The 27,086-nt window shown below is 40.6% G+C and overlaps 1 protein-coding gene across 1 annotated transcript in view; it reads left to right on the top strand.

The window, feature by feature from the left end:
- Positions 1 to 27,086, top strand: part of LOC128358358 (membrane-associated guanylate kinase, WW and PDZ domain-containing protein 2-like) — a 74,380-nt gene that overhangs the window by 36,467 nt on the left and 10,827 nt on the right. The window contains exons 3-11 of the mRNA XM_053318604.1: positions 319 to 438; positions 3,716 to 3,940; positions 5,380 to 5,608; positions 6,273 to 6,352; positions 15,492 to 15,549; positions 16,703 to 16,824; positions 17,506 to 17,688; positions 21,092 to 21,621; positions 22,561 to 22,729. Coding sequence (XP_053174579.1) covers positions 319 to 438; positions 3,716 to 3,940; positions 5,380 to 5,608; positions 6,273 to 6,352; positions 15,492 to 15,549; positions 16,703 to 16,824; positions 17,506 to 17,688; positions 21,092 to 21,621; positions 22,561 to 22,729 — 1,716 coding nt within the window. The remainder of the gene's footprint in view (positions 1 to 318; positions 439 to 3,715; positions 3,941 to 5,379; positions 5,609 to 6,272; positions 6,353 to 15,491; positions 15,550 to 16,702; positions 16,825 to 17,505; positions 17,689 to 21,091; positions 21,622 to 22,560; positions 22,730 to 27,086) is intronic.

Below are 27,086 nucleotides of genomic sequence, written 5' to 3'. Positions count from 1 at the left end.
GGATTAGCTTGTATGAACTGGACGATGGCAATTTGTTGTTTCAGCATACTTTCCCTGCTCCTCTCTAGTTGTCTCTCTCTCACTGTCATTCACACACAATTGTGTGAATGGATTTGGCTATCACAAGTGATGACTCCTCACTCAGCCTCTTCTGTTTCCATTTCCTTCTTCCCCTCCCACTTCCTCTCATACACTTTGTAGCCTCAAATCTGCCATTTTTTTCTGTCCAGCCCTTTTTCTCTGCCTTCCTGCCTTTTCTTCTCAAGTGCCCTATTTGGCTCTGATGACCTCTCCCTCTCTTTCTCTCTATTCCTGCAGGTACAACCAGGCAGCCTAAGGAGGGGGAGGTGCCAGGGGTGGACTACAACTTTGTGAGTGTGGAGCGTTTTATGGAACTGGAGCAAAGTGGAGCCCTGCTAGAGAGTGGAACCTATGAAGGTGAGCTGTAGGACCGCTGTTGCCGCTATGCAGGAAGCATTTTGCATCTGTGCGAGACAAGTGCAGGTGCTTTGGGAGCAAAAACGGGGACGTGTGTTTCCATGTAGCAATTTTTGCTATTTTTAAATGTAATCTGTGTTCTCATGCAGCAGAGTAGATGTCTTTACTTGATGGATTAGGTGTGTCAAGTGATGCTCTTACACATAGCTTAAGTACACAAAATGAGTGTTATGTACCGAATCATGTGTTACAGCTTCTTCTGGTGCATCTGGTGTTTGTTGAACGGCTGGTTGTGTGTGTGTGTGCGTGTGTGTGTGAGAGACAGAGAGAGAGAGAGAGGCTGGGGGAGGGTGGGGGGTGGACCGACAGACAGGGAGACAGGGAGACAGGCAGACAGACAGACAGACAGGGAGAGGTAGAGCTGGACGAATGCCATTTCCAAGTCATGTCAAGTCTGTGCATCTGCTTTGCTACACTGTCAGGGATACATTTACAGATGGGGGATTTGCTGGTTCATTTGCCCAGTAGCAATTGTGAGCATGTGTGGCTGAACACACTCACACAAATTGTGTGTATGGATCTGTGTGAATATGGTGTTTGTGTGTGTGTGTGTGTGTGTGTGTGTGTGTGTGTGTGTGTACGTGTAAGGAGTTGTATGTGCACATGTACGCTTGTGTGTGTTGGTATTGACATAATTTCCGCGTGTTCCTGTCATAATTGTGTGTCTATGTGTGTTTACAGTGTATGTTTCCCTTAACACAGAGCTTACTTATGCCCACTGGGAGAAGCTGTCTCTTTCTGGGTGACTGCACTGAAGGTGCTGCAAATCATTTTGTAATAAACATTCAAATAACTGAAAGTGGAGAAAAGAAGGAGGAATGGGACACAGGAGGTTAAAAGGAGGAGAAAGATTTAGAAAGCAGTGAAAAAGGCAAAAATTAGACATGCATTATCATGAGGAAACTCTTCAAGGTAATTGCAGTACGTGTGTGTGTGTGTGTGTGTGTGTGTGTGCGCACATAGCGGCTTACGTATGTGATGATGTGAGATGAGTCAGAGCTGAAGGTTGATATTGAACTGTTCATAAAGCCATGATGCCTTCAGGCGAAACCAGGAGCATTCAAGATTAAGGGAACATTGCTTTTAAAACCAATGTGGTGCATCAGGAGGAACCTAGCTTTATGATTTGTGAAGCATCTATCCAGGTTGTCCTTAAGCTTTTACAGGTTGTTGCTTGCTGCTTTTGCAGTTTCATACTGTACGTGTGTCTTTGTTTACATGTGCCTGTGTGTGCACATTTTGTATTTTAGTCACAATTTAATAATTCTGTACAGTGGGCATCAGGGTAAGTGTACTTACTGGGGAAATTTGTTGGCTGTGATGGAGCTGTTCCTAATATCTATCCGCCTCCTGCTGGTATGAAAGCAAACTGATGTCTGCAGAGTCTTTATTGCTGATCCTCCTTTTGTCCTTTATTGCTGTCTCCTTCCCTCTTCTTTGCTCAGCTGTTCTCCTCCCATTGCCCCTGTCCTCCCTCTGTGTTTTCTCTTTGTGAAACCCCTACTCCTTTTCCACTTTGGAGGATTATAAAATAACACATACAGTATCTGTCTCTCACTCACACTCAATATTTAATCATAAAATTTATTTCCCTTACAGCGAGGGTCTCATTTAAATTTCAAAAGTTGAACTTTATTGTGGTTTAAGAGCAGAGAGAAGAAACATACCTGTGTCAATATACAGTACTGTATATAGCACAAAGAAATCCAAAAAGGAAATATATATATTATTATATTAATGATTCCCTCTCTAATAAAACATAAATCATGTCTTTCCATTTCTCTGTACTGTACACTTCAGTTTCCTTACCAGAAGTGCCATTACAGTGGGTGTGGAATTAGAGAGGGTCAGTGCTATTTATGTGGTTTGTTTTTATTTTCGTGCTTGCGCCTCCAAACAAATTTGCTTGCACCAACATGGGTGGAATGACGCAGCTGAAGTTGCGTTCATACAGATCATGTGGTGCTGTACAGTTTTGTTAACAATCTGTTTCTCCCTGCTAAGATATTCCATACAGGTAGTGTAGCCTCAAGATGCATCCCATGTTTCATCAAAGGTCTGAGGACATTCTCAATCAAAAATCAAAATGCTGTTATCATTATCTCTTGTGTTAAATGGTGTCAACATTATATGGGAGGCACAGTTTACTTGAGGTGTATACAATCAGTTAAGCACCTTTAAAACGCCTATTTTCTATTGTAGTTTGACTGTACTGTATACATGTAAATTTAAGTATGAATAACTAAGTGCAGCCTTTTTATGACTTTCATGAAAAGTCAATAGTAATACATACATACATTATACTAAGACACTAAAGTTGTAGCCTAAGTGCACAGCTATTATGTTGTAAAATACGTTTTTAAAAAAGAAGCAAAACTACAGTGACAGGGTTTTCTTAACTTCCAACTTCATTAAGATTTCTTTAATCATAAAATTGGACATAGTCTGCCAATGGAGACATATTGAAAGTTCTGTATTTATATTTTGGATGCTTACGTTTTTTTTTCCTCAGGAGAAGCTGAAATCCCAAGCCCATTAAGGACACTGTCTGCTCTTTGGGAGTTGATGATGAGATGTGGGGGATGAGGCCATTATTCAAACACTAACTCTAAATGGGATATGTTATTATTCCTCCTACTCTCACTGCATTCACCCTGAGACCAACATAGAGCCCTACAGTATGTCTTCAATCCAAAGAACAGTTGTAGTTTTGGGAGATTCAGCTCAATTAAGGGAAATGGACAGCTGGTCTAGGCTTTCAGAGCTAGCAAATGTGTGAATCTGCTAATTTAATATTGGAGCAATGCAAAAGCTGTATTCAATGTATAAATGACAGTGGGGAAGGGGGATTCTCTTGCTGTAGGTGCACAAAGTGGATCTGTATATTTCTAACAAAACACAAACCAGATTAACTCTAAATGTATGATTGACTCAGTTATCTCCTTCTTATTCAACAAAGGCTAAATACTCTGTATGTTGACTACTACTAGCTGTTCAGAAGTATTAAAATGATCAGTAAAAAACAGCATATACATTAGCTCTGCTGAACTCTTCTTACAAGTCTTGCATCTTAAAAGACATGTATCTGTTCAAAGCTGCAGATACCCACAAGCTTTGGACCTCCACTCTGCCTGCCAGATGGCTTGTTACATCACCTGCGATCCCTCTTTTCAAGTGGCCTCTTACACAAACGCTGCTGTGCCTCTCTCGCCCTCAGATAACTTTTACGGCACACCAAAACCTCCAGCGGAGCCGTCTCCCGCAGCTCCTCCTCTGAATGTGAGTGAGGCCCTGCTGCCCGGAGCCCGGCCCAGCGCCCAGGGCAAGAGGAAGAGGAACCAGTCAGTCAGCAACATGGAGCAGCGCGCCAGCCTGGAGCCGCCTGAGGAGGAGGAAGAGGAGAGCCCAGTTGTCAACGGCAACGGGGTGGCTATCACACCAGGTAATATAGGATGGAGAACTAGTGAAAGAGAAAAACATCCATTTTCTGTGTTGTTTTTTTTCTTACCACATTTTCCATCTACTCACAACTGAAATTACATTCAAACATGGTCTGTTTCACAAATGCCATGACCATGAAGACATTTTACAACAACATATTTAGACAAGGAGAAAATGTGTCTTGAAGACCCGGGCTGTCCTGTGGGTTATTTATTGCTGTCTCGCTGATATGATTGAGTAAAACCTGAGGAACAAGCCAGTTGTCATAACAATTGTTACGGTACCTTTTTATTGTCCCTCACTGATAAATAAGGAGTCTCTTTTCTCCTTTAGTCCAGTTTCATGTCTGCAGTTTATATGGTCCAACCAGTACAGATGGCTATAAATCTGACCCTAAACTGTACTCTGACCAGTCATTACACACATTAACAGACTTTGCTTGCATGAGTGTGAACTTCACAGGGTCTCAATAACCTTATGTAACAGAATGCACAAGGGCACTTTAATGTCTCCACTATTATCACTGTCCAGAGTCTCATTTTGGCTTCAACCCTGTCTCCCTATCCTCTCATTTCTCCATCTCTCCTGCTGTCTTTGTTCTCTCGCCACTGGCCTTTGTCCTTGTTTCTATTAATACTGCCAACTCTCCCCCCCGTCTTCCTCTCCTCTACCATCCTCTTTCTCCTGACCTCTCCTCCTCTGTCTTCATCTCTATGGACTGCCCTTTTCTCTTCCTTCTCTTTCCTCTTTCTGGTCTGGGTTTTTGCAACATGTGCTTTTTATTTGATTGTGCTATTTTTACTTACAACTTTTTTCCATTGACTGTAACAGAAATACATTCTTTGACTTGCTTTAAAACTGTAATTTTAATACTGATACTACAGAAAAGGCTTGCATCAAGAATAACAAGTTTGGAACAAACTCTCTTAACTGTAATACATAAATATTATAGAATCATATAGTTCCTCTTCTCTATCGCATGCTCTTCTTCCACTGACTTGCCACCAGCTATTCTCCTCACTCTAAAATACTGTTCCTTGTGTTTCTGACTCAGTCTCTGACCCCTTAAGTCTCTGTCTTTCTCTGTTTTTCCATTTCTGACATCCCCATGTTGTTTTCTCCTCATGCTTATCGTCTTCGGACCCAATCTCTCTCTCTCTCTCTCTATCTCTCTCTCTCTCTCTCTCTCTTCCTCCCTCTCTTTCTCTCTCTCTCCCGAGGGTTCATAGCCCTGCTCTGCAGTGGCATGGCTGTGACTCATCATGCATGGCGTGTGCAGTGTGCATCCAGGTCTTCATGTGTGTGTGTTTGTGGCCAAAGAGAGTCAGAGTGGCGTTTTGTGGAAACTAGACGGAGAGGAACAGATTGTATGTGAGAATAACTGTGTATGTGTGTGTGTGTGTGTGTGTGTGTGTGTGTGTGTGTGTGCACGCTTCACAGAGTCCAGTGAACATGAGGACAAGAGTACAGACGCCTCTGGGGAGGTTGCGGTTGAAGCGTCCATCCAGGCCCCGGCTTCCACCGAGCCTCCCGTCGAAGGAGAAGAGGTCCCGAAATCTCCCTCTAAATCCCCCGACAAAGTCCCAGATGTAGATGAGGAAGAGCTTGGTCCTCTGCCCGACAATTGGGAGATGGCCTACACAGAGAAAGGGGAGGTCTACTTCATCGAGTAAGAGAAAATATGAATGGTTTTTAAAAAATCTTTTACATATGAAGAGTTTTACCCTCAGACAACATCAGATTCCTTGTGTGTCTGTTGTGTTACAGAGGGTTATGTGTTTCATTTATGGCATGATGATAAAAAGGTTGCTGACAAATGTAATGCAACTCAACTCAGTGCACCCACTTTAGAAACATGTTTTATGTACGGTGTGGTATATAAACTTTACATGTAGCACTGGCCTCTGTGTTGAATAATTGATGTAACTTAATGTAGGTAATCAGATCTCCCCATATGCACAAACACACACACACACACACACACACACACACACACACACACACACACACACACACACAGGCACGTGAACACCCATGTAAACTTTTGCCCTCTCCTCTCACCCTTACTAATTAGTGGCTGAGGGCTAATTAGTGGATTAATGGCCATTTAGTTTACCTTCGAAATCCCCTTTTTTCTTTTTGCCCCTACACACATGCACACACACACACACACACACACACACACACACACACACACACACACACACAGGTAATTAGTGTTGCTTTGCACTCATCTCTTTCTCTTTACCTTACTGTCAGTCTCTCATTGACCTCTGTTTGCCCCTTTCCTCTCCTTATTGCCTTCACTGACACGTCTCTTTCTTCTTTTCCAGTCACAACACCAAAACTACATCATGGCTAGATCCTCGGCTCGCGAAGAAAGCGAAGCCACCAGAAGAATGCAGGGAAGACGGTGAGTCTTGAACGACCTGTTTAGACCCGGTTGATCTCTTGTTTTTTAAGTCTTTGTTTGTGTTAATCTGAGTCAAGCTCATCTTTTAGCATTCGTAGGAGTGTCTTGTCTCCGCATTTCCTGCTGTTTGTGTATCTGTGTTGTCCGTTCCAGACTCATTGTTCCAGCATGTTTTCCCTACTTGAGAAAAACAGCACAAAAATACTCTGCTGTTTGAGGTGTTTGTTTGTCTGCTGCTGGTCTCAGCGTTCTCAGGTGGTGGGAGGGGTACTCACACACATGAAGGAGGGTTTTGAAATTAAGTAACAAACGAACTTGGCTAATAAATTCAGCTTTTCTAGAGTTTTTGCTTAGAAGTAATTATTAGCTTAGATGCATTTTGCAAGATGTGCAGGGAGGAGTTTAATCATTTGCTCCAATCGTCTTTTTTGTTTTATGATCAAAGGTTTAGGAATTAGTTCAAATCAGAGCAGCTGTCAATGTCAGGACATTACTCAAACATATCAACAGAAACAGAACAAAACCCACATTATTATTCATTAAATTAAAGAATATTTTCTTTATTGTCAACAAGTGAAAAGACCCAAACCAAATATACCAAAAATACTCTCTTCTATGTCTGTTACACTCACCCAATGTCATCTGATCCGTCATGTGAATCTTTAAAAAAACAGGTCACAAATACAAGGTTTCATTTCATTGTTTTTAGCAAATGTTACTTAAACAGGAGTAAATAGTGCATTTGTAAGGGACTGTTTCCAGCTGTGGACTGGTAAATATTTGATGCTCTGACAAAGTTTCCAACTTTTTTAGAGTGCGACCCCTTGCAGCGTCTGCAGGTCTTTTCATGCAATTGGTTGATATGATAATCCAATGTCGTCTCCTCTCTCTCTCTCTCTCTCTCTCTCTCTCTCTCTCTCTCTCTCTCTCTCTCTCTCTCTCTCTCTCTCTCTCTCTCTCTCTAAGCAAAGGTGTGTGAGGAAGAGAAATAAAATTAAAACTGACCCCCAAAAAAATTCAGAACAGGGGTTTAATACAACCAAATATCACCAAACTCGTAAGTCAGTTAGCTGTGGTGGATCAGATATATATCTTGTATCACTGCTGCTGTCACAGTCTCCGGTCAGCGAATTAGGTTGTGATGTGAGTCACCAGAGCGAGATCTGAATCAATACTTTCTCTCCCTTTCCCCTGCCCTCCATCTCTTCAATTTTCTCCCCCCTCCATTCTCCCTTCTGCACTGCGCTCTCCTCACGTCCTGTCTGCCTCTGTCTCCCCTTTCTATCTCCCTCTCTTCAATTTTCCTCCACTCTCTCTCCCACCTTCATTCTCCATCGTTCCCTCTCTTCCTCTGCCCAGTAAAGGGCCGGACTGTGACAGGAATTCTAATCACACTGCTCAGCTCTGCATAAACTGCTTCTCTCTCTCTCTCTCTCTCTCTCTGTATACACACACACACACACACACACACACACACACACACACACACACACACACACACACACACACTACTGTTGTCAATTCACAAACATGGCTGCAATGTTCTCAAGCCAAGTCTCTGTCGACTGCGATGCTCTGTCATCACTTATTTTTGGTTTAAATGCATCAACTCCTTGTTTTTTCTGGCACTGTCTTTGGTCACTTCTGTATTTATAGCTTTTAAAACAATACTAGAGTTGTCTCAGACATTAGGTGAAGTGGGAGCTTAAGTCAGCTCACTTAGTGCACTAAGTGAAAGACACACTGATCTTTCTGAAAGAAGGAAACTGTTCTAGGTTCATCCATAGTCTAAGAAAAATGAGTAGCTAAAGCTTTGGTAATTTGAAGGTAAACTATAGTTAATTACTGACTAAAAGTCTAACATCTGGCTAATATGCTCAGCATGTCAATGCTAATATGCTGATGTTTCGCAGGTAATGTTTGCCATCTTAGTTTATCCTGTTAGCAGTGTTCAAATTACAGGGGAGCCCTAAAAGAGATCTGACCTCTAAACAACAAAAGTTTGAATTGTTGGGCGTCTGAAAAGCTTGATAGATTTATCAGCCATTATCTTGCAGCATTTCTAATATGGCAATGGATGATAGCCTTAAAAAATAATTAAAACCACATTAAACTCAAATTTCCCGTCATCTGGAGTTTTACATGTGTGCTGCTGCTTTCATGTAGTATTATTTGTTTGTAAATGTGTGATAAAGGTGATACCAGTCCATGCAGTGTCTAACGGCCCGAAAAATGTTATCAGATGAAAATGCACGTCCTACCCACTTCCACTGCTGCCGCCTCCTGCCAGTAAAAATAATAAGTGAAAACTAAACTGCTCTTCTTGACCACACACTTCTGATGAGCAACAAAAAGACAATTTTAGAAAAGACAAGAAACACTCACCACTAGGAGATATACCACAATATAACAGATTAGTCATGAAGAATGTGTCTTTATAATATTTGGTACTATAATAATAACACATTTAATTTGTACAACACCTTTGATTAATAGTGAAAATGATACAGTATTAATGACATAAAGAAATCCCCTCCTAAAACTGTCCACATTTCTTACACAGTTAGGAGATGAACATCTTCACTGAGTATCATAGCAGTCTAAACAATAGTTCAGTTTGGATCGGAGTGGTGGTCCACACCGCTAACATGGCTAAAAAAGTACAGTTCCCACGACTTATTACTGGTGCTCTCCTCTAATGTCAGCTTTCCAACATTATAGCTGTAATTTCTAAAAAACACCTACATGTTTCAAGTCTCTCTCTTCATAATAGTCCATAATTATACAGTATGAATCTTGGACTACAACAAGTGTTTTCAAAATGAAGGATTCCTATCTTTAAAAATGTCATAAAACCATTTGACAAACTGTTAAATAAAGTTATGTCACATGACTGGATTTGGATTAATACAAATGTCAGTTTGATTTTGCGGAGGTTTTCTTACCAGTCTCTCATGTGGTTTTTATAAAAGAGTAGAGTTAATTGATGGTTATTTTAATTCACAGCTAACAGCCCAGGGATTAGCATTAGTTTTACACTACCGGTCAAAAGTTCTGGAACACCCCAATTTTTCCACTTTTTTATTGAAGAAATGTTTTCAAGCTTACCATCTTGGTATTTTTTCCTAAGGTAGTTGTGTCATAGCTTGGACTTATGTTTTGGGTCATTATCTTGCTGTAGGATGAATCCCTGACCAACTACGTGCATACCAGAGGGTACTGCATGGCATCACTACAGAATGCTGTGGTAGCCCACCCTGGATCCAGAAAAACAGCCCCAGACCATCATGCTTCCTCCTCCATATTTGACAGTTAATGTCACACACTGAGGAACCATCCTTTGCCTACTCGATGGTGTACAAAACTCCTGCGTGATAAACAGAATATTTTAAATTTTGATTCATCAGTCCATAACACCTTCTTCCAGTCTTCAGTAGTCCATTGGTGGTGTTTCATGGCCCATGCAAGCCTCTTCTTCTTATTCTGACGTCTTAGCAATGGCGTTCTTGCTGCAACTCGAGCTGTCAAACCTGCAACTCCAAGTCTTCTCTTCACAGTTGAGACTGAGACTTGCTTACTACGACCGCTATGAAGCTGTGCTTGAAGCTGTTGTCCTGTGAGCCACCTATCAGGCAAGCTGTTGACTCTCAGAAACTTGTCTTCTGACTCTGTTGTGGCTTTGGGTCTGCCAGACCTCTTCCTTTCAGAGTTTCCCACAGTTTCTGAGTGTTTTTTATGGTGAAGGAGACTGTACTCACTGACACCTTGACTTTCTTTGCAATTTCTCTCTAGGAAAGACCTACATTTTTAAGTGTTTTTGTATAATTTTCAATTATGGGTAACCTTACCTTTTTTTTTTAAACCTCTGGCAGTTCACCACTTATCTTTGTACCATTTCAAGCAATTCATTGGACTTCAATTGCTTGAATTTCAATAAAAAAACTGGATAAATTGGGGTGTTCTAAAACTTTTTGTGTATATTCAGTCAGGATTAGATCTCTAGACCTTCCTAACAGCAAAAAGTGAGATATGTTAAAGGTAACACCTGCAGCCCTGTCCTCCATCTCCTTCTATTTCTTTCAATCTTTTGATTCATATGTCTGTGGTTTGCCTACTGTGAGAAGTTCATTTGGGCTATGTCTCTTGCTGGCTTTTGTCTTTGGGAACACAGACATAAATGTGTAAACAATCACCACCGGCAAAAGATTTTGTATCAAAAGCTGTTAGCAGAATGTTTCTGAAGGTCCTGGATGATACATCATACCCTCTCACAGCACCTTTGAATCAATGCCTTCCAGAAAACAGGTTAAAATACCAGGAACTGCTCTTTTTTATAAACAGCCACATGGACGACAGCAGCATTCATTCAGCATTCTGCTCTTTACATCACTCGTTATTTTTTTGTTGAATGATCGCTCCAATGTCCTTGCACTTCTTAGTTATGTGCTGCACGGCATGTTTTGGGTTGTTTACCCTTTTTGCATGCTTGCTGCGCACCAAGTGACAGTTTAAAGTCAATTTTCTATTTTCGCCCACATTAATGGACATGGTAGTTCTGAGTAATGAAATATGCATAGAGGCAAGAATGTCAGATTTCTACAAGGAGAGTGAATAAAACAATAAATGTTGGGAGGGAACAGCAGGAAGAGGTGGTGCTGTTTTTAACTGCCCATCTGCCTGAAGGATTTCCCACAGTTTTACAACCTCGGGCAGGAAGCAGACAGTCATTCAGACATACTTCGTAATTCGCTGTTTTTGCATCTTCTCTCTTGTTATTCCCTTTCCATTGCCTCCATCTCATGCATGTCTGGTCTTTTTGCTCCACTTTCCTTTAGCATTTCATATCCTCATTCAGTATTCCCTTTCCCCTCGCTCAGTCTCTCAGGCTTTTTGCTCCCTTGCTGCGTTTTTGGGTGAATTTGAGGAGATGTTTGTTTGTGTTGATGTGTTTGAGCAAATGTGCAACTTTTGTGTGCATTGTATTATATCTATATGCTAAGGCTGACTCCCAGAGTTCAAAGGCTTGTCACCACAGATCTGTCAAGCTTGCAGTCTTTTTGTCAGACGAGTCCTTTGTTACGTAACGCAAGCCCATATCTCCTTTCTCACTCAGAAGAGGCAAGAACAGAGTGGGACAAGCTTCAAATCACTGAAAGTGTTGGTTTCAATTCAGCCTTTGATATGCACTCAATCCTGTTTGAAAGTAATCTCAGTGCTGTTGACAAAAATGTGTCATTCATGCCCAGTTTAGAGGCAGGAATCTGAGGCTGGTGTCACAATGTCAAAACCTCGTAACAGGAGAAAAGGTAGAGATATTAGAGGAGAAAATAGTAAAATATAAATATTTATTAGAAGAGGTGAAGGAAGGAAGTGACTGGTATCCTGCCAGCATGTCGTCTTGAAAAGAGCATGAAAGAGACAAATGGAGATGGAGAGAGATGTGATGAGAGTTGAGGCACACGCATCCACTGTCAGACAGTGATGGAGCTGTGTTAAAATGTTACCTCTGAGTTACATCACTGTTATTTCACGCCGTCATGTCTGGACTAGAGCCATTTCCCTCTCTCTCTCTCTGTCTGTTTTTCTCACTTTTACTCTCACCTTTCGGCTCATGTCTTCTTTGTTCATGTCTTGATTACTGATCATTAATTCCTATCTTTGTTCTCTTGATATAGTTATAATGCTGATGAAAATATGGCAGCATTATCATGATCCAGCACTCATAACTACACAGCTATAATGATCAGTTGATTAATCGAATTATTTTAGCAATGTCAATCAGTCAGTCGGTCCACCATTTTGAATTAGTAACTATTTAATGGATTTCCACGAAAATGGCTCAGACATCCCCTAATGAATTAGAATAACTTGTGTGATCTTCTGACCTTTCATGTACTGCTATCACCTGCTCTAAATTTCAATGTGTCTGATACTTTGATTTATGACTAAATACCTGTAAACCTAAGGACTGAACTAATTAGGAAATGTTAGTATCCATACATCCAACATACTGAATCAAATGGTGAACATGATAAACATACACCTGCTAATCATCATGTTAGCATGCTGACATTAGCATGTAGCTCAAAACACAGCTGTGCCTAAATACAGCCACACAGAGCTGTATATTTTTTCTTCTTGGTTTTTAAACAAAATATCGGGGGTTAGGGATTGGGAAATAGTAGATGGATATTCTGACAATATATGAACCAAAAAGATTAATCACTTATTAAAATAATGATGAATATAATTGTTACTAGCAACCCCACATATAATAAGAAGTCTGGGCTTTAAAAAAATATATTATTCAAATAAAAATGTGGAGGTCATGCTTTGGGGTTGAGTTTATTCTTGAGTTGATGGTTAGTGTTTCTGTTTTTTTCAGAGTCAGATGAGTTCATTGTATCTGTTCCTGCCTGCCTGGTCAGGGACTTTGTGCGCGAGGGAAGATGAATCATCTAATGTAGAGGAATCACAATTAGACTTCATGTCAGGGGAGACACTAATAGAGATGCACATAAACACACAGGCGGTGCTCGTACTATACACAAACACATGATGAGGCGTTTGATTTAGTGTCAAAGAGAATGATGGTTTCACTCATCCAGCCAGCTAATACACAACACACACACACACACACACACACAGAAACACTATGCATATATAGACTCATATGAATGCATAAAAACATACAAACTCTCTCTCTATGTTTGTCTGTCTGTCTGTCTGTCTCTCTCTCTCTCTCTCTCTCTCTCTCTCTCTCTCTCTCTCTCTCTCTCTCTCTCTCTCTCTCTCTGGCTCGCTGTGTATTTCAGCAGCAGGAAATAAAGACAAGACAGAGCCCTCAGCTCAGGCGAGGAAAAAAAAAGACTTCCACTGGTGGTTTCCATGGAAACTGTCTCCCTTTCACTTCAGGGGGAGGGCAAGCTACTAGTGGATGAGTTAGGCCGATATTTAAGGTGGCTCACGGACAGGATGGGAGGGACTTTAAGGTGGTTTGAAGTGTGAATCCATCTGACTAGTCCGCCTTGAGGGTGAGAAGGGTCGTTCGAGGTAATGGGAGTGTTTTGTAGGCTGTTTCAGCAAACGCTAAAGCAGATCAAAGATAATTGTGGCATGCACCACTTTTCACCTTGGGCTGCATCGTCAGCATGCTCAGCTGCCACGACATACACGGGCACACACACACACATTCACACATGGATTACTGATATCAAGATCACAAATCTGTTCATAATTACATTACAGCGTGCAGGGATGATGCCACAGTATCTCTGTCACGCAGAAAAAATAATTGTAAAAATAATAGGACTGGGGATTTGTGAGTGAGTGTGTGTGTGCGTATGTGTGTGTGTGTGTGTCTGTCAAAAGATTTCAGATGGTGTTGTAGTGTTTTCGATTAGGACAGATTTGGACGGATTTTACAGGTCCATAATTTCCTAATTATTTCCTAATAATTTCTGAGATGTGGAAAGAATCATGTAATTATAGTTAAAACAGAGCCATTGTTCAACAGCTACACTTGTAATTAATAACATTTAAAATAATTGCTATCCTAACCTGAAGTGTCTTCTAGTGACTATACAACAGGTCAGCTAAATGTACAATTGTGTTAAATTCTTCTGCAGGAAAGCAAGAATTTCAGCATATGAGCAAGATTAAGTTTCCATTGATAAATTAATTATGAATAAAACATTTATTTGGGTGTACATGGAGCTTCTCTTTCAAAGACGTTGCTTGTTTCTCTATAATTAGTACCAAGTTATGTCATTCCTGCCAGAATACTTTATTTACAACATTATTAGGAAATTATTGTTACCAACATGTTTTTTCCACAAACCGCATTTTTAATTTAAGGAGTTCTCAAATATGTAATGTTGTCTGAACACAAACAGATGTACAAGGACTTGCCTAAACTATTGTTTTAAGTTATCAGGTTCTTGATTTCAATGTTTTTGACTCAAATCAGGACCTCCTCACCCGACCTGCCACCCATCCCACCACTCCTCACCATGTCCTCTTCCCCTACCACAAAGGGTGTTAGATCCTGTCTTTGTCTATGTGTGTGTGTATGTGTGTGTTTCTATTTGTGTTTTATTAATAAGCTTAGGGTCAAATCCAATCCCTGATGACTCACTGTTTGTCATCTATTTCAATCTGAATGATACTACTACCTCGTCAGGTTTGCTTCATTTCCCTGTGGAAGATACCCTCCTACGGATATAGTCATGAATTTCATGAATTAGACTCGTTGATACAAGACATGAGGATGAATTAATATGAGGGAGGAAGATCAACCTTTCAAGAAAGCTTTCTGATGAATTCTAATCACTCATGCTGTATTTCTAGTACATGTCAGAGTGAGAAGGGAACAGCTTGGGCAGATTGTATGTTAACTTATCCTTATAGTACGAGGTCGATCCCCTTGTGTGTTCCTCATGCCCTAGTGAAGGCTGAGTGCTAAAGCCAAAACATACTGAATTTTACATACACTGGCGAAGGGAGCTCATTATAGTGTGCTGTATATTGTGAGTAAGTGTGTTAGTGTGTGTCAGTGAAAAGTTAGGAGAAGTGAAATAGAGGAATAGTGCAAAGAGTACAGGAATTTTAGCATTGCCTTGACCCAGTTCCTCTACGGAGGGAGTGAAATCAGCGAATGGATGAATGAAGTGAGGGAACAGAGAACCAGAGGAGGAAGAGGAGGAGACAATTAACATGACAGCCATGGAAGCCATCCAAAGTGAAAAGGAGTGGGTGGGTGAAAGGAGAAAAAAAAGAGACAAACATGAAGTAGTATAGTGAAGGTATTTGGCCTTGAAGGATTTGTCCACCCAACAAAAGGACGAGAATGAAAGAAAGAGAGGGCAGGATAACATGTGTCAGACTATTTAAATGTTCTCTTCCTCCTGCCCTGCTTCTTATTGATGTCTTTGTTGTGATTCGTGTCTCCATGAAGAAGCCACCGCTGCAGATCGAAATGTTTTCTGTCTATTAAAGGGGCACTTTGGGAGCTTCTAGCTGTGAGACCTGAGATTCATGTTGTCTCCCCTCAGTGGTTCAATTTAGTGTCGACATTCCTTCTTCCGCTCTCAGCATAAACTGACTTCATTTCGTGCATCTGTTTTCTCCTTCCTCTCAGAGCTGCCCTATGGCTGGGAGAAGATAGATGACCCTATCTACGGCAGCTACTATGTAGAGTAAGTCTCCCTGTTGACTTGGTTATCTCAGCTGCTCTGTAGTAAAACAGGAAATGCATTTCCATGGTTTACAACGCCTCTTTATAAATTATAAATAACTACATTCTCATGTCTTTTTTTATCTCTTACCGCTCATTTGACAAAACTCTTGGAAATTCTGCTCAGCAAGGGTTAACCAGGGGTGAAAATTAACTTACATTTACAGTGAATAAGAGTTTTGTTTTGCTGCCACTTTAAATTATTTTACTCTTCCTTTAAAATATTTGTCTGTAGTTATGAATTGCTTTGAGAATAACATTTGACATACAAGACATAGGAAAGATGTGAAAATATGAAAATATGATGTATTGCTTTATTTTAAGCTAGCTGTATACATATATGCAGCAATATATGTTTACATATAGTGAGACCTAACCTTAAAATATAAGATATTATATTAAAGCTGTTGAGTTTTTAACAGAGAGAAAGCAGAATCCAGGCTGCAAAGCAAGCTCAGTCCTTGTTTTACTTCATCAGCTGTGAGTTGTTTTTGCTATCGTGTTAGCAAACACCTGTGTAACATTAGTTATAAATCTGGCAGAAACATTAGTCTTTAATATTCAATGCCATTTTATCTCTGGTTTGGTTTGCCACCTTCTGGAGGAAATAGCTGGGTTTTAAGCTTGCCAGCTACTTGTAACTCTTTGAACTTTGTTTCCAGTCACTGCCAGTTAGCTGACCAGATATCATTTGCATGGTTAATGTGAGCCAGAGTGGCTGCCCATGTTTTTATACAGTATGTGGGGTAGGTGAAAGCCAGAGGCTAACATACAGTTACACTGGTAAACTAGAACAATTAACTGCAAGCAGCTGAAATTAATACAGAGAGCTGCAGAGCTTGACAGTGGATTCTCAGTGAACTCAACAGTACTAACAAGCTTTCACTGTACAGGCAGTCTTTAGATTCTAAATGGAGTTTAAATGCAGCAATAATTTAACACTCACAAACATTCTTCTCAATGAGCACTTATTTTGTTTAATAAAAATATTTTCATACTTTTGTTTTAGAAAAGTTTTGAGTGTATAACTGCATTGTTTTATTGCTACTTCTGCTTGAAGAAATGCTTTGAATACTCCCTTCTCCATTATTTGTAACACTGCATTGTATTCTAAGTCACATCAATAGAAGGACCCAGTTTGAGAACCCAGTGCTGGAAGCTAAGAGACGCCTGGAGCAGCAGAGGCAAATGCAGAGCCAGGGACTCTCCGCTCTACCACTGCCCACAATATACAGAGGTACACGTGGAATATTACACTATATGCAGTTATGTCAAAGCGTGCTGACAAAGTCACACAGCGGCACAAATCTGAAAATGCCAGGACTGCAGAAAGGTCATGCGCAGTACATGGCTTTGGTCAAGTGCAGATAGATTTAAAACATTTTTAACATTTGTATACAACCAAAATCAGTAGTTGTACATGGACCATTTTTAAAATTATTTTCCTAACTTATCTGATGGATACAGGCAGTTTACAGGGTGAGTATTTGATGGGGCAGATGCACAATGTCACAATGTACAGGGTCGAATGGAGATCGCTGGCAGTGCGGGGGACTGAGAACATGCTCGCCCTGAGGCCCCTAGTGGGCTAATCCAGGCAAGCGTATGAGGATGTACTAGACCAGTACATAGTGAACTGCTTCATAATGTACTGAGTGAAAACTGCATATCTCCAGTGAGTCAGCTTATCAGAAATTAAAGAAACTCAGAAATTCAACATCAAAAAGATCATGTGGAAGTTTTATTCCAAGAGAAATAATGTTAAAACCAAAATGTTTAAATTTGGGACACAACAGTAACATAACTGTTGTATTATTGCAGAGGAGATTTGGGTGTATTATGTACAGAACTCTGTCAATATAATGACAAACATAATCAGAAATATCTGAAATATACTTCTGTATCTGTCATCCTCCAGAGAAGCCATTGTTTACAAGGGACCCAACCCAGCTGAAGGGCACCTTCCTGTCGACAGCCCTGCAGAAGAGCAACATGGGATTTGGCTTCACAATCATAGGAGGCGACGAGCCCGATGAGTTCTTGCAAGTGAAGAGCGTAATACCAGACGGACCTGCCGCACAGGATGGAAAGATGGACACAGGTAATTTATGTGTACCTTGGCAGAATTTTGACAACTGGTTGAGAGATAAATTGAGGTTCAAACAACTGCAAGCTGTTGCAGCTGATCAGTGTCTGAAATTACCTTTTTGACTCACCTGCCAAGCTGACTGGTAGATAAAAGCCAAGCATATTTTACTGGCCAAAATAATAAATTGCCTTTTTGTGTTCCAGCACATAATGTACTTCACTATGGCAGGACTATAAACATTCTCAAAGTAAAATTAATTGATAAATTATTTAATTAGCCTCAGTTTCGTGGCATTCTTTAGACATGCATAAGAAACACATATGGTTCATGTGTCTACATTGTTTAGGAAAAAACATGAGTAATTACTTCTGACCCATCATGCCAGATATTTTATTACATGACTATTTTGATGCAAGTATTTACCAGCCAGTGTGGCGGATAGCCTTCTGAGATTTACTCGCCATATGGAAAATCTACCCGCATTTGGCACTTGGTAGGTGTTAATTTCTGAGCCTGCTGCTGATACTGTAATTCTGTGTTTATATGAATGCTTAAGGACAGCCTCTTTATTCTGGCACCTCAGCATTATGGACTTTAATTTCCTGCCTGAGCAGATCAAGTATTCAGTTTCATTCATGCAGGTTTTTTACCTGCCTATTGGGTAATTTTTGTCAACATTTCGTGTACCTAAAAGGTCGTGAGGTACAGGAGAGTGTCAATAGACAGTAAATTTAGTCATTTGTAGCATTGATTTTCAATTAAGCAGATATTAAGGCCCCTTGACTCCTTGATTGACAAGCCATTTATGGCTAGTTGTGGTTCACAATTGTTAATTTATCCTCAGGTTCACCAACAGTTTCAGTAACTGACAAAGTGACCAGTAATAAACCGTTTTATGACTATTACCCTGTAGAAAAATATAGCTCTACTTATTCATCTAGGCATGACTAAGGCCCACTCCTCCTTTTTTTTGTCCATTGCCAGCATCTTTTCATTAGTTGTTTGTTGTTGTTTTTGAATCTTTCACATACACAACTCAAGCACAGTTTAAGAAATTCTTCTAAGCTGTTTAGTAAATTGGTATCAATAATGTAATACTGCAAGATGCACATCTTAGCAATGGAAACATAGTGGTAGTGGCTTCAGTATCCTCAGAAATATAAATTAATCTTAAAAGGGGACATCACGGGCCCTTGCTGGCATATTTGGGGTGCCCTATATTTTTGCCTGTAGCACTGTGTGTCCCAGACAAGGACTTCACTTTCCTCTTAGCAAGCACTCTGTCCTCTGCCAGCGCTGAATAACATTCTTTCTTTTTTTTATGGGAATGACAGAAGCTGATTTGATTGGCCATAACTGACACCAGCCCACACAACACCTACTTCATTAAGAGATTCATTTCTGCTATTACAGCTGCACTGCAGTTAGAGTAACACTACATTTGTCACAAAATTATTAAAAATCAGTCATACTCAAGGACACCAATGTCATAAATCATCAAAATACATGAGTATGTGCTTTGATATATACAACAGCCTTTAATATCCACATGAACAGTAATGCAGATTCACATGGCTTACTTAGTGGATCCCTGCAACAATATATTTATAGACCTACCTGTAGCAAACCTTCAGTCTAGACATAACCTTAGTAAAAAGTAGGAGTGAGCTATAGAGAAGGAAGTGCTGTTTGAGGCTTTGTGTGTGCTCTCCTCTGAACCTGTGAGCTGTCCCCATGCCTGGCATGGTTGGTGCCTAAATCGCTCATTTCAGAGCCGGGAATCCTACTCTCAGCTCCTGCACTCTGCTTTTATGCCTCTTCCTCTGCCTATCAGTTCCTCTTTCATCTGGGATCCATTTCTTCCAATTTAATCTCCATCTCTCTCTTTGTCTCTCTGCCTTACCCTTTATTATACTTCCCTATCTATCCATGTCATCCGACACTGCTCCTCTGCTTTCAGCCTCAGTATATTTTCATCACTTTTCTCTTTCTACCACTCTAGTTTTTTCTCTCTTCATCCCTCTATCCTGGTCTGTCAGCCTCTTTCTTCTTTCTCTCTGTTCTGATTTCTCTCTCTCTAACTTGCTCCTCTCCACTCTGTGACATTGCCAGAACTGCTTGCACTGATGCACACGCACACACATGTTCACACTCACACATGCACACAGTCACACACGGCACTCCCTGGCTGAGATTAGATGGCCTATTTGAGCTGTGCGATGTTGCTCTTAGGGCTGATTGTGCATGTCACATGTATGTGTGTGCACATGCTCACGGAAGTATGTGCGTGTGCACGTGTGCTTGTATGACAGAGACTGCCCCCAGAAGTGTGAAATAGAGGATTTGAGGCAGCTGCATTTGTCATGGGACTGACTTTAAAGCTGAAATCTATAACTTTCCGCACATTCAAGCAGCAGAGATGACAGACTATCTAGTGTTGCATTTGTGAAGTTGTCTCACCTCATTGTTACTGGTATGCAGAGTAAAATGTTATCTACCAAGGCAGAAGTGCAGGAAGAATTTGTAAATATAAAACTGCACAATTAGTATATCACTTTAGTAAAAGTACACAAATATTATCAGCAAAATGCATCGAAAAAGTACTTTTTATGCAGAGAAATGTTATACTCTTACTATATATATTACATATAGATTACTGTAGCTATTTCACTTAAATCCCCCAAAAACTAACTAAGGTGAACATTAATGAATCATCATCATCATCATTATTGATATATGAATGTATTAGTTATAATTGTAATGTTGTAGTTGGTTTGGGTGGGGCTAATATGAACTATCTTTATACTGTTGGGTAATGTGGTGGAGTAGATGCATTAAAAATAGAATATACTACTCAAGTAAACTACAAGAACATAAAATGTATACATTCATACATTATTTGAGTAAACGCACGTAGTTAAATTCCACCACTGGACCAAAGTGAGGTCAGGTGAACATGAATATAAAATTTAGTGAAGTGATAAAATCAGGACAACATACCATCTGGACAAAGACAACTTTCCTCTCTCTGTCAGCACAAAACACTGTTACACATATATATTTCCATCTGGTCCACAGAGCAACAAAGTCGTGCATGAAAAAAGAGTCAAATGCCAGATGATTGTCCTATTCACAAAGACAGACCCTTTCTCTCTCTCTAATCTCTCTGTCTCACACATACACTTGTGGATTGTCTGTAGTGTCAGTGAACAGATATTATATTTTGATGTGATGCTTTAGAGGGATAGAGTGCTTCTTAGGTTTGATATTCAGGGCAACCCGATGATGACGAGGTTTATTTTTTTAGCACAGTATGTTAACATGTGAACCACAGAGACCATGGTCATGTGGTCTGTGTAACATGACTGAAAGTGAGCTGATGCTGTTGTGTCCATGCCATCTCCTTCTTCTTCAGGTGATGTCATTGTCTACATTAATGACATCTGTGTGCTGGGCACCACGCATGCTGACGTGGTCAAGCTGTTCCAGTCCGTACCAATCGGTCAGAGTGTGACCCTCGTGCTCTGTCGAGGCTACCCTCTGCCCTTTGACCCTGAGGACCCCAGTGGTGGAGCAAGCACCTCTCTGACCCCTATTGGCCTGGAGCACCGCCCCCTGGTGGTGAACGGCCGCAGCAGCTATGACCCTTATCTGGAGTATCTATCATTGAGTTCCCAGCTGCCTCCTCAGGCTCTGGCTCAGGCCGGAGCCCCTCACCCAGGGGACACGCATCTGGACGGCTCATCCCTGCCGCCCACCACGCCTGGCTCATCCTCAGCAATCACGCCTCATGACGACAACGTGTCCATGGCCTCCTCTGGAACTGCAGGGGTTGCCGGGGCAACAGCACAAGCAGCAGAGCTGCTGACAGTTACCATGGTGAAAGGGGCAGAGGGATTTGGGTTCACTATAGCCGACAGTCCCACTGGTCAGCGAGTTAAACAGGTGATGTATTACAGTTCATCTGTACTTTCACATAGTTGACCACTAGCAGTCCAGAAATGAAAGTCTGTAGATGTGTTTGATATTTTAATCGTGTGTGTGTGTGTGTGCGTGTGTTGAGGAAGTAGATGTCTTCTGTCAAGAGTAAAATTTGTGTCGTCAGCCAAACTCAGTAGTCGAGTTACAAATTAAACTTGAGGCAGAGTTAAATCAGCAGGTCAATGTAAATTTAATTCGGTCAACGCAACTAAAGATTGAGATAATACGAACCAAGTGAGCTCAGCCTGTGTTGGATTTTTTTTTTAAATCTATTAATGTCATATGAAGCAAATGAAGCATTAGATACATAAAATCCTGATGCTAAAGAACAGATCAATTAGTTATGACGTGACAGATGCTGTTTTTCACCCCAGTTGTATTTATACAGTAAAATGGCTATGCCAAAAAACAAACCCTCAGTAATTTATCTTGTGTTCGGTATTCAATACTTTTTACTCTTTAGATAACCAACTGCAGCTGCTCTCAGCTCCATTTTCATTGTTTTGGAAATATAACAATTTTACAGAAGCAAGACAATATCGTCTTTTTAGTGTCCTGAAACTGATACCTGGACCTGAAAACATTAGAAAATTAGAAAAGGGGATTGGTTTTGAAAACGGCTGATATATTCTTAACAAACTGGAAGACCTTTTTTTGTAAATATGACTTTGAGCATCAACAATAGATGTCTTTGCAGCATGAGCAGCTAAATTAGGAAATTAATTTTCCTTAATACAAGAATAAATGTGCAGGTTTTCACCCTAACCCATGTTTATTAATTTATGGTAGACAATAAAAGGTGAAAGAAAGAATGAAAGAAATTGAAAGTTACTACAAAATCACAGCCCAGCAGGCCTAACTGTGTGATGGTGGATGTGTTGCGGATGTGTTGGTGTGGTGCAGGTGTTGGAGCCGGGCTCACAAGGAGCATCTGGGCTAATAGAGGGAGACCTGATCCTGGAGGTTAACCAGCAGCCAGTTGCTGGAGCTGGACATGGACGTGTGGTGGAGATGCTCAAAGAGTGTCCTGTCGGAGCTGAGGCGACACTCCTCATACAGAGAGCAGCAACAGGTGAGAGACACACCTTCACCTGCCTGCTCTTAAGGAGGTGAAGGAGTGAAGTAAATGTCAAATAACTATCATAAGTACCATATTAATGGTGCATACTGATAATTAATGAAAGTTGTAAAACGTAGTTTGTGATCAATTAAGTGAGATACTTTTCAAAACTTTTATTCCTGATGATCATCCTTGATCTATTTATGTCAGCAGAAGTGGCAAAATGATTATGGTACAGTTAGTAGCAGGAAACAAGTGCCATTTTATCAAAATTAAAGAGGGATCCAAAGCAAGAGTAACTGCCCCGCTAAATATAAATCAGCCTGTGATTGAAACACACAACTATCATGTTACTGTGCATCTTCACCCCCAGCTGCAGCTTTGCAAGAGAGGAGTCAAGTGTAGTTGACAGAACTGAGAGAGTAAAATAGATTTTGATTATAATCATTTTGAAACCCGTTCTATTTTTGAACACATTGATATTCCTAATGGTGCTTTATTTGGATTGTATTCAAGTCTCTAAATGAGACTTTATTTTTGGAAATATTTAATATCTTGAGTGTTGAGGCTAAAATAATTATTTTGCCTGCTACAAAACTTGACAAGTTATTATATTATTACTGAAAATACGAAACAGATTTTTCCTAAAAAGTATAATTTCAGGATTATTTCACAGACCAATTACGTCCATGTGCTGGTTAATAAAGAATGACATGCAGCAACAAACAGCCACAGGATACATTAATTGATATTAGAAAATAGAAAACTTTAATATGAACAACATTATGTTGTGTAATGTACTTCATATGTGCTGACTCAAGCAGCGAATTCACAGAAATATTACAGATCAGAAAAGAGTATAAGCAGATGTCATAGTAAGTGTTGTGTGTGTCACACCATGTGTTCTCAGTGTTTTCCAAATGCGGCTTTATCACCAACATGTCATCGATGTTTTCTACTGAAACAGACTGGGAGCCACAAAGGGGGAGATTTAGAGGCATTTTTTAAAATGCTGCAAATCAAGAGCTGGTAAATTCAAATTGCAGTAGAGATATGGGATGAGAGGCAGTTGTAATCTCACTGTTAATAGTTGTACAGCTCTGTGGCACCAATACTGTCATGGGGAAGCTGTTTAATTCCCACTGGGGCTGCTCATAACCAGAATAAATACTGTTATTTCATTGTAATGTGCTTTGGACAGAAAGCATCTATGAGATGATTGTGGAGAGGGATATCTAGCTGCCACCTGTGCTGACTGCACTTTGAACACACTGCGATGTCGACAATCTGATTATACAAATAGAATTTTTACTGTGTTCTGGATTCACAAATAGTTTTGATGCAATGCAGATATAACAAAGATGAAATAAGAGCCAAAAAGCTCAATGCATACATTTCTGTTGGTGATGTATAATGTTCAAATTCTTTATCGTATCTCTATTTGTTGTTCAAATAGGATTTGTTTCTATGTGTGAATGACCACCAACCGTTTCGTCTGAAAAATATTCTACTGGATCTACACCCATTTGACTTTTAAAAGCAAATATTTAATCTTCACTGATTTTTTGTCAGGTTGTTTGTGTATTTAGATTTTAATTCAGGCTCATCCACTGTACCTGTCACATGTTGAGTCACTATAACAAGCTCTGCATTATAATGAGCTGCTCCACAGTGCATTTAATCTTCTGCTTATATTCAGCATTTTACCTCCACCTTGAAGTGAAAGATGACCACACATCCTTGTTCTGAGAGAATACATCAAAATGGAATTCTAAAATAGCTGAAAAGAGGAAAAGGAGAGATTTCTTCAGTGTGGAAGTTTGGAGTGCAGAGTTCTTGTGATATTGCCAGAATGACATGGAGTGTGGCCATTTTCCCTCCTCTCCTATTTCCTGCATGATTGGCCACCTGTGAGGAAATTAAATTGCACAGTGAACGCTTTATTTGCTTGACATGTGCTCTGCACTGATTCTCTAAAAGGTGTTCTGGTCACAGGGTCAAAATTTGATTTGACTTGATAATTACCCCAGTCTGCCTATACCACTGAGCCCATGGCCATCTCAGGAACACACACTCAACCCCACAATAATGAACCACACAGCAGCGATCAACAGCCCACATGAAAGTCATTCAAGTCAAAAAAACTTGTCCTTTGGCCATTCATGTCACATTTAAAGAGCCAAAGTTCACAAGTTCATTCTGTTTGCTTGCTCAGTGTGCTACCTAGCAGCTCTGCTGCTCACATTTTCATGCTCATTTACTCATGTGTAGTTTTTCTGGAGACAAATTGCCAGAAGTGAAGAGTTAATTTGCATTGTTTCTGTGATGATAACAGAACAATAAAAAGGAATTATAGATCTGCTCTCTTTTGCATCACTCCTTTTTCATGCGTATTTAATTAGGGATGAAGGCAATCAGTCTCTCATGCATCTCAGGTTTAATTAATTGAAGTGTGACAAGAATGATTAATGCAGACCTGAACAGCAATCAAAGACATTAGCACTTAGTGATCCTAATATATCAGACTATCTGATGGAACTGCTGCTGATTTTACACCAGCCCTGTTGTCTCAAGTCTACAGTTCATTATTGGCCATTATTGAAGATGTATTGACAAACTTGCCTTGTCCAATTGAATTGATTGTGTTCCGTATGTTCAGTGAATCAACTCAGTCCCTTGATTATGTGAAAGCTAATAAATTCTACTGAGTCTGTGATGTGAACAAATGACTCAAGTGTTTGCAGCAAGAAGAACAAAAACAACAAACTGTGTATGTGTGTATGTGCATGGACTTCAGCATGTGTGGATGTGTATGTGAGCAGCTGAGAGCAAATGTGGTGGTGCTCAGTAGCAAAGCATCTTATGACCATGCAGAGCCAGCATCTGCCACCTGGTGGTTAATCCTTGTAAAGACACACTCATGTTTCACTGACAGACACCATTTAAAAAAAGGATGCTGAAATTCAATACACAAATGAGATCGCCAGACACACATTTGTGCATCATCACATGCACATACACTAATCTATATCTGAATTCAGACACACACACACACACACACACACACACACACACACACACACACACACACACACACACACACACACACACACACACAGCTTGCAATGGATAGCCTTTTAAATGCTGAACTGAATGTGACAAATTGCCTCCCTTCCCCCAAAGTTGCCATCTCCTCCTTCAACCTCACCAGTTTCTATCAAACAACTATCAGACAACGGTCCCACAGGGACTATCAGCCTGACACACAAGGAACCTCTCTGACTCTCTCTGTGTGCCTCTCTTCTCTGCAGGGTGAACAAAAGGACAAGGTCCTTTGCAATGACTCAGATGTGCAAAATGTCAGGAATGTTTAAACATGTTTGTATTTCATAGACGTAGGTTTTCTGTGCATAACATCCATGGAATTTTGCTTGCACACATGATTTCAGATGTGTGACTGAGAGCATTGGTGCTTTGTGTAGCACAGACAGGGTGTTAGACTTCCGCTGCATGTGTGACTGTGTGTGTGTGTGTCTGTCTCTGTGTCTGACTGCTCTGCTCTAGCGTGGGCACTCTGCCAGAGTTCCACTGAGCTCTGGTCGTGTTCACAGCTCCGTCCCCTGACATCCCAGTTGGAAGCGGAGCCAACCACAGACTTGAGACATTTTGTGGCACCAATGAGAATGCAGTTCATAGCTGTGAAGAGAAGGGTGTCAGGCTGAACAAGCCAATCAGACTGATCTGAGGGCCATCCAAAACTCAGCAGGCTAGTCTGTCAGACTGGCCTGCCAGACTGCCTGACCACTGACTCGTGAGAAGGGCCACGTGAAGCCTCTCTACCAGTCATTCATTTGTAATTCATCAGCATGCATATGAGTGCACCACACACCCAGCACATATGCTGATGAATTGTATTAGCATTTAAATTAAGCTTAAATGTGTCTGTGAGTATGACGGTCCTCTTTAATATGAGTGGACAATTGCGTCGTAGCTCATAATCATTTCCTTCAGCAGGTCATTAAGGAAAGTTGCCTGAGAATGAATTATTAGAATTCCTTAAAGGCTTCCCTTGAGGCCCGTATTCCCTGCAGAACACCCCCCACTACTGCCACTGTGCTGAATCATTTCAGCACCATGGACAGCTCTGCTAAAACCCTCATTTATGTTTATGGGATTCATGGACAGGAGAGTTTTTTTCACCTTTCCTCATCTTCCTGTTTCCTCCTCCACGCTCACAGACACAGCAGGGATATAGGAAATTTACATTTCTGGGTAACAAAGATGCTTTAATTAAGCAAATGGTGTGGGCCTGCTGGTGAAAAATGTGGAAAATTAAATTAAAAAATTGCAGAAAAGGCCTCACATGGAC

This window comes from Scomber japonicus, chromosome 5 (genome assembly GCF_027409825.1).
Source record: "Scomber japonicus isolate fScoJap1 chromosome 5, fScoJap1.pri, whole genome shotgun sequence".
NCBI lineage: Eukaryota > Metazoa > Chordata > Actinopteri > Scombriformes > Scombridae > Scomber > Scomber japonicus.
The sequence above is the reverse complement of the archived record's forward strand: the minus strand, read 5'-3'. Positions and strand labels throughout refer to the sequence as shown.